Here is a 13,376-nt window from a genome sequence, read left to right as displayed (position 1 = left end):
AGACACCGGCATCGGGTGAAGCATACGGAATGCACTACTACTCAGTAGAGATGTGCAAAGAGATCAGATCAGTTAATAAGACGGTCATTCAGGAGTCTGGTACAGCGGGGAAGAAGCTGTTTTTGAATCTGTTAGTGCGTGTTCTCAGACTTTTGTATCTCCTGCCTGATGGAAGAGGTTGGAAGAGAGAATAACCTAGGTGGGAGGGGACTTTGATTATGCTGCCCGCTTTCCCAAGGTCGCAGTGGGAGGTGGGTTCCCGTGATGAACGGGGTTCACGACTCTCTGTAGTTTCTTATGGTCTTGAGCTGAGCAGTTGCCATACCAGGCTGTGATGCAGCCAGATAGGATGCTTTCTATTGTGCGTCTGTAAAAGTTGGTAAGAGTCAATGTGGACATGCCGAATCAGATAGGTCAAATTCAGATCAGGAAAATGGAGGTAGAACATTAGCTAGTGATGCAGAAGGTGTAGTGATCGACTTGGAATTACAGGAGGCGCAAAGCTTTAGAAGTGTCCAGCATGGAGTTTGCACATTCTCCCCGTGTCTGCGTAGATCTCACCCCCACAACCCAAAGATGTGTAGGGTAGGTGGATTGGCCACGCTAAATTGCCCCTTAATTGAAAATATTTTTTTAAAAATTAAAAGTGTGCAACTAGGGAAAATGGTGGGGTTAAACTGTTTGTACTTCACTGCGAGGACTATTACAAACAAGGTAAACACATTAAGGGCACATGTAGACACTTGGCAGAAGGATGTCATTGGTATAACGGAAACCTAGCTAAAGGAGAGGCAAAACTGACAGCTCAATATACCTGGTTACAGAGTCTTCAGATCAATTTGTGAGAAGGGATGATATACTAAACGGGTCAACACACGAGGCTTTATGGGTTGAGCTGAGAAATAGAAAAGAGGCAGTCACACTACTGGGAGTAAACTACAGACCTCAAATATTGAGAGAGAGAGATAGAACAAATATGTAGACAAATGTCTGCCTGTCACAACAAGAGGGCAATAATAGTCAGAGATTTTAACTGTCCCAATATAAACTGGGAATCAAACAATATAATGGGAACTGAGGGCAGCACGCTGGCTCAGTGGGTTAGCACTGCTGCCTCACGGCGCTGAGGTTGCAGGTTCGATCCCGGCTCTGGGTCACTGTCCGTGTGGAGTTTGCACATTCTCCCCGTGTCTGCGTGGGTTTCGCCTCCACAACCCAAAAATGTGCAGGGTAGGTGGATTGGACACGCTAAATTGCCCCTTAATTGGAAAAAAAAATGAATTGGGTACTCTAAATTTATTTTTAAAATAAATAAATAATGGGAACTGAGAGAGAAAATTCATGCACTGTGTCCAGGAGAGTTTTCCCACCCAATTACTTACAAACACAACGAGAGGAGATGCAATTCCAAACCTAGTCTTGGGAACAAAGGGCAACTGGGTGAAGTGACAGTTGGTGACCATATCGGGGATAGAGATCACAATTCATAGATTCATTGTTACCATGGAAACGGATAGAGATAAAGCAGGAGTAAACATTTTGAATTGGGGGAGGGCAAATTTCACAGAAATGAGAAGGGACTTGGCTGAGGTGGACTGGCCGGCAGTGCGAGAGGATAGATCCGTGGAAAACCAGTGGGAAGCTCTAAACGGAGATCCTAAATGTACAAAGTAGGCATGTCCCCTACAAAAGTAAGAGTGGTACTGCCAAATCTAGACCCTCTGGTTGTCTAGAAGAATGCAGGGGAAGATCAAACAGAAAGTGTACGATAGGCATAAAGAAAGAAGCACTGCAGATATCTGTGACGGGTATCGGAAACGCAGGGACGGCGTCCAAACGGAAATCAAAGAGAGGGCATGAAGAAGATTAGCAAGTGAAGTTAAAGAAAACCCAAAGATGTTTTATCAATATATTAATGGTAAACGGTTAGTTAAGGAAAAGGTGGGACCGATCAGAGATGAAGCGGGTAACTTGTGTGTAGATGCAGTGGCTGTGGGAAGGGTTTTAAATGAATAATTTACTCAGTGTTTACAAAGGAAATGGATGATGCAGATATAGTCGTCCAGGAGGAACGAGGAACACTGAGATAGCGGATGGGATAATCGTAAACAGAATGGAAGCACTCAAAGGATTGGAATCCTTGAAAGCTGATCAGTCGCCAGGGCCGGATGGATTGTTCCTGAGACTACTGAAGGAGGTCAGGGAGGAGATAGCAGAAGCTCAGAGGATGATTTTCCAATCCTCACCAGGCACAGGGGAGATACCAGAGGACTGGAGAAATGCAAACGTGGTTCCATTCTTTAAATAGGGATCGAAGGAAATGCCAAACAATTGTAGACCAGTTAGTCTTATGTCGGTGATGGGCTAATTACTAGAATCAATCCTGAGAGATAGGGATAAGTGCCACATAGAAAGGCATGGACTAGTCCGAGATAGTCAGCATGGATTTGTTAGAGGAAGGTCTTGCCTCACAAATTTGATTGAATTCTTTGAGGCAGTGACAGGAAGGGTTGATGAAGGTAGGAGCAGTGGATGTGGTGTACATGGATTTTTACAAGGCCTTTGACAAAGTGCCACATGCAGATTGGTCAAAAAGTAAAAGCCCACGGGATACAGGGCAATGTGGCAAATTGGATAAAAAGTTGGCTCAGTAACAGGAAACAAAGGTTGATGGCTGCCCTTACAAATGAAATTGTTTCAAGTGGTGTTCCACAGGGCTTGGTGTTGGGACCCTTGCTGTGTGTCATATATTAACGATCTGGACAGGGCAGCACGGGCTCAGTGGTTAGCACTGCTGTCTCACAGTGCTGAGGACCCGGGTTCGATCCCGGCCCCGGGTCACTGTCTGTGTGGAGTTTTCACATTCTCCCTGTGTCTGTGTGGGTCTCACCCCCACAACCCAAGATGTGCAGGGTAGGTGGATTGGCCACACTAAATTGCCCCTTAATTGGAAATAAAAGAATTGGATAGTCTAAATTTATTTTAGAAAAGATAAACGACCTGGAGGTGAACGTGGCAAGATTGGGAAATTTACAGAAGACACAAAGATTGGCCGAGTGGTGGACAGTGTAGAGGATAGTTACAATCTCCAGAATGATATAGATAGATTGGACGAAAGGGTGGTAAAGTGGCAGATGGAATTTAACACAGATAAGTGTGAGGTCATGCATTTAGGGAGTGTAAATGCTAATATACTAAGAGGGGTAGGTGAAGGGGGCAGCACGGTGGCGCAGTGGTTAGCACTGCAGCCTCACGGCGCCAAAGGTCCCAGGTTCGATCCTGGCTCTGGGTCACTGTCCGTGTGGAATTTTCACATTCTCCCCCTGTTTGCGTGGGTTTCGCCCCCACAACCCAAAGATGTACAAGGTAGGTGGATCGGTCACGCTAAATTGCCCCTTAATTGGAAAAAATAAATTGGGTACTCTAAATTTATAAAAAAAGACAATAAAGAGGGGTAGGTGAAGTGAACAGGTACACGGGTCCCAAAAGGTAGTTGTTAGTTTGTGAAGTACGGTCTAACAGGGCAGCTTGACGAAGTGGAATGTGACTCCTGTGGTGCGTGTGAGGTTGTGGACACACCATGTGTCACAGTTAAACACAACTGTCGGAAGTGCCACTGACGACAGAAGCTTGGGCCACCACTAGGAGGTACAGGAGTCCCGACTGTCGGTCTGCTTGCTAACTGGTTTTCCATTTTGGATACTTGAGAGAGCAATGGTTGCGCAAACGAGGTCAACAAGAGACAAGTCCCTGGTACGACAGATGACTCAGCCGCACAGCAGGGGCGAAGGAGGACTGGAAGGCAATAGTGAAAGGGGAGACATTGGTTCGGGAAACAGACAGGCATTTCTGCGCCTGTAGACGTGACTCCAAGATAGTGTGTCAGAGTGATGTCAGAGTGGCTCCAAGACATTCTTCTAGTGGAGAGTAAACAGCCAGAGGTTGCGGTCCACACTGGTACCAAAGATATAGGTAGGAAGAGATCCCAAATGCAGATTTTAAGGAGTTCAAAAATAAATTAAAATGCAGGACGCCCAGAGCAGTGATCTCAGGAATACGCATACTCCTGGAACGGGCCCGCGGGGAAGGGGGATTGGCTCTCCCGAGTTGTATTAACTATTACTGGGCTGCCAACATATCGATGGTCAGGAAGTGGGTAGTGGGGGAGGGGTCGGTCTGGGGGCGGATGGAGGCAGCATCCTGCAAAGGTGCGAGTCTGGAGGCTTTACTGACGGCGCCCCTGCCGTTCTCGCTGGCTCGGTACTCCACACGTCCGGTGGTGGTGGCAGCCCTGAGGGTGTGGGGGCAACGGAGGCAGCATACAAGACTGGAGGGGGCGTCAGTGTGGTCACCGATCTGTGACAATCACCGGTTTGCCCCGGGGGGGCTGGATGGGCAGCAGGCAGGGATTGAGAGGTTTGGGGATCTATTCATCCAGGAGGGCTTCCCGACCTTGGAGGCACGAGAGGAGGAGTTTGATTTGCCGGGTTGGAATGGGTTTCGGTATCTTCAAGTGCGGGACTTTGTACGGAGACAAGTCCCAAGCTTTCCTCGCCTCCCCTGAGGGGACTACAGGATAAAGTGCTGTCAAAAACAGGGGTTGGAGGTGGGAAGGTTTCGGAGATATATAGGGAATTGTTAGAGTGGGAAGGGGCCCCTATCAGAGAGGTGAAGAGGAAGTGGGAAGAGGAGTTGGGAGGGGAGCTGGAAACTGAACTGTGGGAAAAAGCCTTGAAAAGGGTAAATGCATCCTCGTCCTGTGCTAGACTCAGCTTGGTTCAGGTCAAGGTAGTCCACAGGGCCCACAGGACGGTAGCCCGGATGAGTTGGTTCTTTGGAGGAGGTGGAGGACAGATGTGGGCGGTGTGGGGGTAGCCCGGCCAACCATGTTCATATGTTTTGGGCACGTCCGAAACTGAGGGGATTCTGGCAGGGATTTGCTGACGTTATGTCAGAACCGGCAATATTTGGGGTGTCGGCGATCCGGGGCAATGGGGGAATGGGGGAGGGAGGCCGATATCCTGGTGTTCTCCTCCCTGGTGGCCCGGAGACGGATCTTGCTGAGATGGAGGGACTCGGAGCCCCCGGAATCAGGAATGTGGGTCAGCGATAATGTAGGGTTTCTCAGTCTGGAGAAAATCAAGTTCACTCTAAGATCAATTCAGGGATTCGCCCAGAGTTGGCAGCCGTTCATTGATTTCTTTAACAAAAACTGAACGTCAGCAGTAAGGGGAGGAAAGGGAAGGGGGGGGGGGGGGGAATAGGAGGCATGGTAATGTTAAATAAGGACAGGGAATTTAGTATACGGGTAATTGGGGATCGGGCGGGAGAAGTGGGGTACGTGCTTTATTGTGTGTTTTTATTTTAGGGGTTATTTTGTGTGTCGACCCGTGCGGTTGTTTTAGAAATGTCAATATGTTAAATTGTGAAAATTACAAATGCTTCAATAAAATATTCCACGTGCTAACGAGCACGGGAATAGGAGGATAAAGCAATTGAACACATGTCTAGAGAACTGGTGTAGGAGGGAGGGAATCAGGTTTTTGAGGACTTGATACTGGTTCTGAGGCAAGTGGGACCTGTACAAGGTGGATGGGCTGCATCTTAGCAGGACCGGGATTAACATCCTTACGCGGAGATTTGCTAGTGCTGCTGGAGAAGATTTAAACTAGGTTGGCAGGGGGATGGAAACCTGAGAGGGGGCTCAGAATGGAGGGGAACAAAACTGGTAACAGAAAATAGAAAAGTAGTAAGCAAAGTTAGAAAGCAGATGAAGCGAAAACAACCATCAAACAGGATCAGAATGTGGAATAATTTTAAAAAGGCAAAGTTAAGGGTACTCTCTCTGAATGCACATAGCATTTGCAACAAGGTAGATGATTTCAAGGCACTAATAGAGGTAAATGGGTAGGAATTAATTGCCATTACAGAGACGTGTTTACAGGGCGACTAAGACTAGGAACTGAATATTCAAGGATATTTATCATTAGGTCAGATAGGTGGAAAGGAAATGCGGCAACGAGGGACAATAAGATCAGTGCATTAGTGAAAGCAGATCATGGATCAAAGGATCAAGATGTAGAATCAGTTTGGGTGGAGCTAAGAAACAGCAAGGGGCAGCAAACATTGGTGGGAGTTGTTAATAGAACACCAAACAGTAGTGGTAACACTGAACACGATATAAATCATGAAATTAGAGCTGCATGTAACTAGGGTAATACAATAACAAGGGGCAATTTCAATTTACATATAGGCGGGGTGAACCCAATTAGCACTAACACTGTGGAGGATGAATTCCTGGAGTGAGATATGGATTTCTGGAGCAGTACATTGTCGAACAAACTAGGCATTGAGCTACTTTAGATTGAGTATCATGGAATGAGAAAGGGCTAATTAATAACCTTGCTGTGAAATAGTGACCATGATATTTACATTAAGTTTCATTAGAAAGACGGAGGTTGAGGGGTGACCTGATTGAGGTCTACAAGATTATGAGGGGCATGGATAGAGTGGATGGGCAGGCATTCTTTCCCAGGGTGGAGGGGTCAGTCATCAGGGGACATAGATTTTAAGGTCTGTGGGGCAAAGTTTGGAGATGTGCGAGGCAGGTTTCTTACACAGAGGGTGGTGAGTGCCTGGAATGCATTGCCAAGGGAGGATGTGGAAGCAGATACATTAACGGCGTTCAAAAGGCATCTGGTCAAGCACATGGATATGATGGATACAGAGGGATCCGGCACTAGGAAGTGCTGAGGGTTTTGGCCAAGGTGGTATCGTGACTGGTACAGGTTTGGAGGGCCGAAGAACCTGTTCCGGTGCTGTAATGTTCTTTGTTCTTTGTGATATTGTTCATTCTGAAACTAGGATCCTAAATCTGAACAAGGTAATTATGAAGGATGAGGGTCGGGCAGCACGGTGGCCTAGTGGTTAGCATAGCTGCCTCACGGCGCTGAGGTCCCAGGTTCTATCCCGGCTCTGGGTCACTGTCCGTGTGGAGTTTGCACATTCTCCCCGTGTCTGCGTGGGTTTCGCCCCCACAACCCAAAAATGTGCAGAGTAGGTAGATTGACCACACTAAATTGCCCCTTAATTGGATAAAATAATTGGGTAATCTAAATTTAAAAAAAAAAATGAAGGATGAGGGTCAAGTTGTACCGGGTGGTTGGGAAAATACGCTAAAAGATTTGGTGGTAGACAGGCAATGGCGAGTATTTAAACAAGTGTTGCATGGTGTACGACAAATATACATTCCTCGAAGACTCAAAAATCCAACAAGAAAGGTGAATCAATTATGCGTAACAAAATAAGTTAAAGATTTCATTAGATTGTCAGAAAAAGTGTGAAACCCGAGGATTGGGAGCAATTTAGAATTCAGCAAAGGATGACCAAAAACAAAGGGAAAAGAGAACAGTAATGCAAGCTAGCAAGAAGCATAAAGCTGGACTACAAAAGCATGAAGGGCCAGGAATGAGAAAAGATTAGTTAGGACAAACGTGGGTCCATTACAGGAGGAAATAGGAGACTTTATAAAAGAGTATGGGGAAACGGCAGAGAAAGTAAACAATTACTTTGTGTCTGTCTTCATGCAGGAGGAAACAGGGAGGCAGTGACGTATTGTCACTGGGCTAGTAACCCCGAGACCCAGAGTAATGCTCTGGGGACCCAGGTTCCAATCCCACCACTGCCGATAGTGAAATTTGAATTCAATAAAAGTCTCGAATTAAAAATTTGAATGATGACCATGAAACCATTACCGATTGTCGTAAAGACCCATCTGGTTCACTAAAGCCTTTGAGGGAAGGAAATCTGCCGTCCTTACCTGGTCTGGCAGACATGCGACTCCAGACCCACAGCAATGTGGTTGACTCTTAAACTGCCCCCTCAGGGGCAATTAGGGATGGGCAATAAATGCTGCTACAGCCTGCGTCCCCCACATCCCACAAACAAATACAGAAAATCACCCAGAAATACAAAGCAAGCAAGGGACTTGTGAAAATGAGGAACTGAAAGAAATTAGTATTAATAAAGAGCCAGTACTCAAACAAGTAAAGGATTGAAGGTTGATAAAATCCCCTGAACCTGATAATCTACAGCCCAGAGTGCTGGAGGTAGTGGCTATACAGATCGTGGATGCATCAATGGCTGTCTTTCAAAGTCCTATAGATTCTGGGAAGGCTCCTGGAGATTAGAAAGTAGCAAATGTAACCCCACTGTTTAAGATGGGAGGGAACGAGAAAATGGAGAACTGCAGACTTACACAGACAGATTGGAGGGTAGCTAATATAAGCCCGCTATACAAAAAGGAAGGTAGAGAGAAAACAGGGAACAATAGGCCGGTGAACCTAATGTCAGTAGTAAGGAAGCTGCTAGTGTCCATGATCAAGGATTTCATAACACAGCATTTGGAAAGCAGGGGTATAATTAGACAAAGTCCGGGCAGCACGGTGGCGCAGTGGGTTAGCCCTGCAGTCTCACGGCGCCGAGGTCCCAGGTTCGATCCCGGCTCTGGGTCACTGTCCGTGTGGAGTTTGCACATTCTCCCCGTGTCTGCGTGGGTCTTACCCCCACAACCCAAAGATGTGCAGGGTAGGTGGATTGGCCACGCTAAATTGCCCATTAATTGGAAAAAATGAATTGGGTAATCTAAATTTATTTTTTTTAAAAGATTAGACAAAGTCATTTCCGAAAGGTAAATCATGCTGGACAGATCTATTGGATTCTTTGAAGATGTAACGAGTAGAGTTGACCAGGGAGAACCAGTGGATGTGGTTTATTTAGACTTTCAGAAGGATTTTGACTAGGTCTCACATAGCAGATTACTGTGTAAAGTTACAGCGCATGGGATTCCGGGTAGTGTCTTGAGATGAAATGAAAAATGAAATGAAAATCGCTTATTGTCACGAGTACACTTCAATGAAGTTACTGTGAAAAGCCCCTAGTCGCCATTCCGGCGCCTGTTCAGGGAGGCTGGTACGGGAATCGAACCGTGCTGCTGGCCTGCTTTAAAAGCCAGCGATTTAGCCCAGTGAGCTAAACCAGCCCCTATAGGCTGTGGATATCCCTATGGACAGAAAGCTGGCTAGCAGACAGGAAGCAAGAGGTTAGAAGAAATGGGTATTTTTCTGATTGGCAGGCAGTGACCAGTGGGGTACCGCAGGGATCTGTGCTGGGACCCCAACTGTTCACATTATCGATTAAAGATTTGGACGAAGGAATAAAAGGCAGTATCTCCAAATGTTGGCTGAGTGAGTAGGCATATGCATGGCGATGCAATACTATGTGGATAAATGTGAGGTTATCCACTTTGGAAGCAAAAGTAGGAAGACAGATTATTATTTGAATGGGTGAAATTGAGAGAGGTGGATACTCAGCGAGACCTTGGTGTCCTCGTACATCAGTCGCTGAATGTAAGCGCGCAGATAATAACAATCATCTTTATTATTGTCACAAATAGGCTTACATTAATACTGCAATGAAGTTACTGTGAAAAGCAGCTAGTTGCCACATTCCGGCACACTTTTAGGTACACAGAGAGAGAATTCAGAATGTCTAAATTACCTAACAGCACGTCTTTCAGGACTTGTGGGAGGAAACCGGAGCACCCGGAGGAAACCCACGCAGACACGGGAGAATGTACAGATTACACACAGTGACCCAAGCCGGGAATTGAACCTGGGACCAGGGCGCTGTGAAGCAACAGTGCTACCACTGTGCTACCATGCAGCCACAGGTACAGCAGTTGTCGCGCGTCCTGAAGGCTGCCTTGGAGACCGCTTACCCGACGTTGTCTACCTCATACACTGCAGGAAAGGATGTCCCGAAGCGTGGTACATTGGCGAGACCATGCAGACGCTGCAATAACGGATGAACGGACATCGAGCGACAATCGCCAGACAGGAATGCTCCCTTCCAGTCGAGGGAATACTTCAGCAGTCAAGGGCATTCAGCCTCTGATCTCCGGGTAAGCGTTCTCCAGGACGGCCTTCAGGGAGCGCAACAAGCAGAAACTTATAGCCAAGTTCCGCACACATGAGTACGGCTTCAATCGGGACCTTGGATTCATGTCACATTACATTCATCCCCCACCATCTGGCCTGGGCTTGCAAAATCCTACCAACTGTCCTGGCTTGAGACAATTCACACCTCTTTAACCTGTGATTATCCCTCTCTCCAGTTGCTCCGTCTGGACCTGTAAAGACTTAATTCCTGCAAAGACTCGCATTCAAAGTATCGTCTAGCATCATTGACTTTGTCTATATATATATATATATATATATATATTTATATATATATATGTTTCTGGAACTCATATCTTCATTCACCTGAAGAAGGAGCTGTGCTCAGAAAGCTAGTGATTCAAAACAAACCTGCACAAATTTAACCTGGCGTCAGACTTATTACTGTGCTCACCCCAGTCCAACGCCGGTATCTCCACATCCTTCTATGGAGGGAGGGTTTCTTCACTCAGAGTGGTGAGTCTGTGGAATTCACTCCCACAGAATGTAGAAGAGGCCAAAACATTGTGTGATTGCAAGATGGAATTAGATATAGCTCTTAGGGCTAAATGGATCAAGGGAAATGGGGGGGGGGGGGGGGGGGGGGGGAGGCGGGATCAGGGCATTCAACTTGATGATCAGCCATGATCATAATGAATGGGGGAGCAGGCTCGAAGGGCCGAATGGCCTCCTCCTGCTTCTATTTTCTATAAATGTTTCTATGTTAGCCTGACTTCAGTAGCAGTGAAAATGTTAGGGCGGAATTCAAACAGCCGACGCCGGAGTGAAACCTGGAGTGTTTCACTCCGGCGTCGGAGGCCGCTCCTCGCCCCCTATTCTCTCCCTAGATGCGGTGGCGCGTGAATTCCGCGTGCCGGGCTTTGACGCTTGCGTCAAAGCGGCGTGCCGGGAATGACGCGGCCTTCGGCGCCAAAGTGACGTCAGCCGCGCATACGCAGGTTGGCTGGCGCCAACCCAGGCATGCGCGGTTGCCGTCTTCCCCTCTGCTGCCCCACAAGACATGGCGGCTTGATCTTGCGGGGCGGCGGAGGGAAAAGAGTGAGTCTTTTAGAGACGCCAGCCCGACAATCGGTCGGCACCGATCGCGGGCCAGACATCTGCTGAGCACGGCCGTGGTGCTCGATCCTCCCTCTGCCCCCCACAGGCCCCACACTCACCGGTCGCGCGCTGTTCACATCGGCAGCGACCAGGTGTGGTTGGCGCCGACGTGAACCGGTTGGGTTCGGCAGGCCACTCGGCCCATCTGGGCCGGAGAATCGCCGGTCGCCATGAGAAACGGCGAGCGGCGATTCTCCGAGCGGCCTGTCGCAAGACGCGCACGCCATTTTGGGGGGGTGGGAGAATCGCGGGGGGGGGGCATGGCTGCATGGCGTGATTCACCCGGCCCTCCCGCGATTCTCCCCCCAGGCGTGGGGTGCGGAGAATCGCTCACTTAGAATCCATTAAAAAAGGTGTGATAACTGGATTCTTCAAACATAATGAAATGCTTGGACACAGTCAACATGGATTAATCAAAGAAAAATCGTTTGAGAAACTAGTTGACAGATTTTTGAGGATGTTACTTGTACCAAAGATAAGGGTGATCCAGTGGGTGTGATGCATTTGGATTTTCAGGTTTTTGAGATACTCCCACACAGGTTAGTAAACAAGATTAGAGCTCAAGGGATTTGGGGAATCTACTGCTTTGGATTGAGAATTAGATAAGAGACAGAGAACAGACAACAGACAGTAGGAATTAACAGGTCAGGATGGCAAGATGTTACTCGTGGGGTGCCACAGCAATCAGTGCTGGGGCCACAGCCCTTCATAATCTACAGAAATAATTTGGCTTTGGGGACCAAATGTAATATTTCCAAATTTGCCGATGACACAAAAGCTAGGTGGGATGTAAATTGTGAGGAGGGTGCGAGGAGGCTTTGAGAGATTTGGAGAGGTTAAGAGAATGGGCAAGAACACGGCAGATGGAATATATTGTGACTAAGTTCTGAAGTTATCCACTTTGGTCGGAAAACAGAAAGGAAAAATATTTCTGAAATGATGGGAGGTTGGGAAGTGTTGGTGTCTAAAGGGTCTGGGTGTCATTGTCCAGGGGTCACTAAAAGCTAACAGCTATGTGCAGCAAGCCATTAGGAAGGCAGATAGTACGTCAGCCTTCATTGCCAGGGGATTTGTGCACAGGGATAAGGATGTTTTGGTGCAGCTCTCCAAGCCTTGACGAGACCACACCTGAAGAATTGTGCACAATTTTGGGTTCCTTAATAATAATATAGGGCTGCAGAGTGGTGAGAACTGCTGCCTCACAGCGCCGAGGACCCTGGTTCGATCCCTCAGTACTGACCCTCCCACAGTGCGGCACCCCCTCAGTAGTGACCCTCTGACAGTGCAGCACCACCTCAGTACTGACCCTCTGACAGTGCGGCACTCCCTCAGTACTGACCCTCCCACAGTGCGGCACTCCCTCAGTACTGACCCTCTGACAGTGCGGCACTCCCTCAGTACTGACCCTCTGACAGTGCGGCACTCCCTCAGTACTGACCCTCTGACAGTGCAGCCCTCCCTCAGTACTGACCCTCTGACAGTGCAGCACTCCCTCAGTACTGACCCTCTGACAGTGCAGCACTCCCTCAGTACTGACCCTCTGGCAGTGCGGCTCTCCCTCAGTACTGACCCTCTGACAGTGCGGCACTCCCTCAGTACTGACCCTCTGACAGTGCAGCATTCCCTCAGTACTGACCCTCTGACAGTGCGGCGCTCCCTCAGTACTGACCCTCTGACAGTGCAGCACTCCCTCAGTACTGACCCTCTGACAGTGCAGCACTCCCTCAGTACTGACCCTCTGACCCTCCTCCCCGCACTAGGCCCCGACCGAGGCCTCGGCCTTTCCCCGGCGCCTCACCGGGAGCAGGTCCTTCAGCGACCTCTGCACCGAGATGGAGTCCAGCTTCTCGGGCTCGATCTCTCCCTCTTCCACCTCCATGGGCTCGTCTCCCTCCCGCTCGGACTCGGAGCTGGACTCGGACTCGGACTCCTGGGCCTCGGCCCCAGGCTCCAAACAGACCCGCAGGCCCCGCACCGCCGCCATGCTGATCAAAGAGCTGCCGGCAGGAGGCAAGAGGAGACCCGGCGGCTGCTGGCGCCGCACTCGGAGGAGCCGCCAAGGCCAAAGAGCCGCACGCGGGCCAAGAGGGGATCCCAGCAGAGCCGAGCTGCGGGCGCCACCCGCTGGCCCGGAGAGTAACTGCAGCCACTCAGCAGCAAAGGCCAGATTCAATCCCCATTCAATGGCTCATTGAGCCTGAGATAAACAGGCATTTCCCCTCCATGACTACATTGCAAACTGCAGTGTAGAGGGAGGCCATT

The 13,376-nt window shown here is 48.7% G+C and overlaps 1 protein-coding gene across 2 annotated transcripts in view; it reads right to left on the bottom strand.

Moving 5' to 3' along the window:
- Nucleotides 1-13,159, bottom strand: part of ncbp3 (nuclear cap binding subunit 3) — a 40,183-nt gene extending 27,024 nt beyond the window's left edge. Inside the window, exon 1 of one of the 2 annotated variants that reach the window (XM_038814739.1) lies at nucleotides 12,913-13,159. In XM_038814739.1, the coding sequence (XP_038670667.1) occupies nucleotides 12,913-13,098 (186 nt within the window). In that variant the 5' untranslated portion in view covers nucleotides 13,099-13,159. The remainder of the gene's footprint in view (nucleotides 1-12,912) is intronic. The other variant, XM_038814738.1, reaches the window with a different exon arrangement.
- Between the last annotated feature and the right edge of the window lie 217 nt (nucleotides 13,160-13,376).

Source organism: Scyliorhinus canicula, chromosome 12 (assembly GCF_902713615.1).
Source record: "Scyliorhinus canicula chromosome 12, sScyCan1.1, whole genome shotgun sequence".
NCBI classification, from domain to species: Eukaryota; Metazoa; Chordata; class Chondrichthyes; order Carcharhiniformes; family Scyliorhinidae; genus Scyliorhinus; species Scyliorhinus canicula.
The sequence above is the reverse complement of the archived record's forward strand: the minus strand, read 5'-3'. Positions and strand labels throughout refer to the sequence as shown.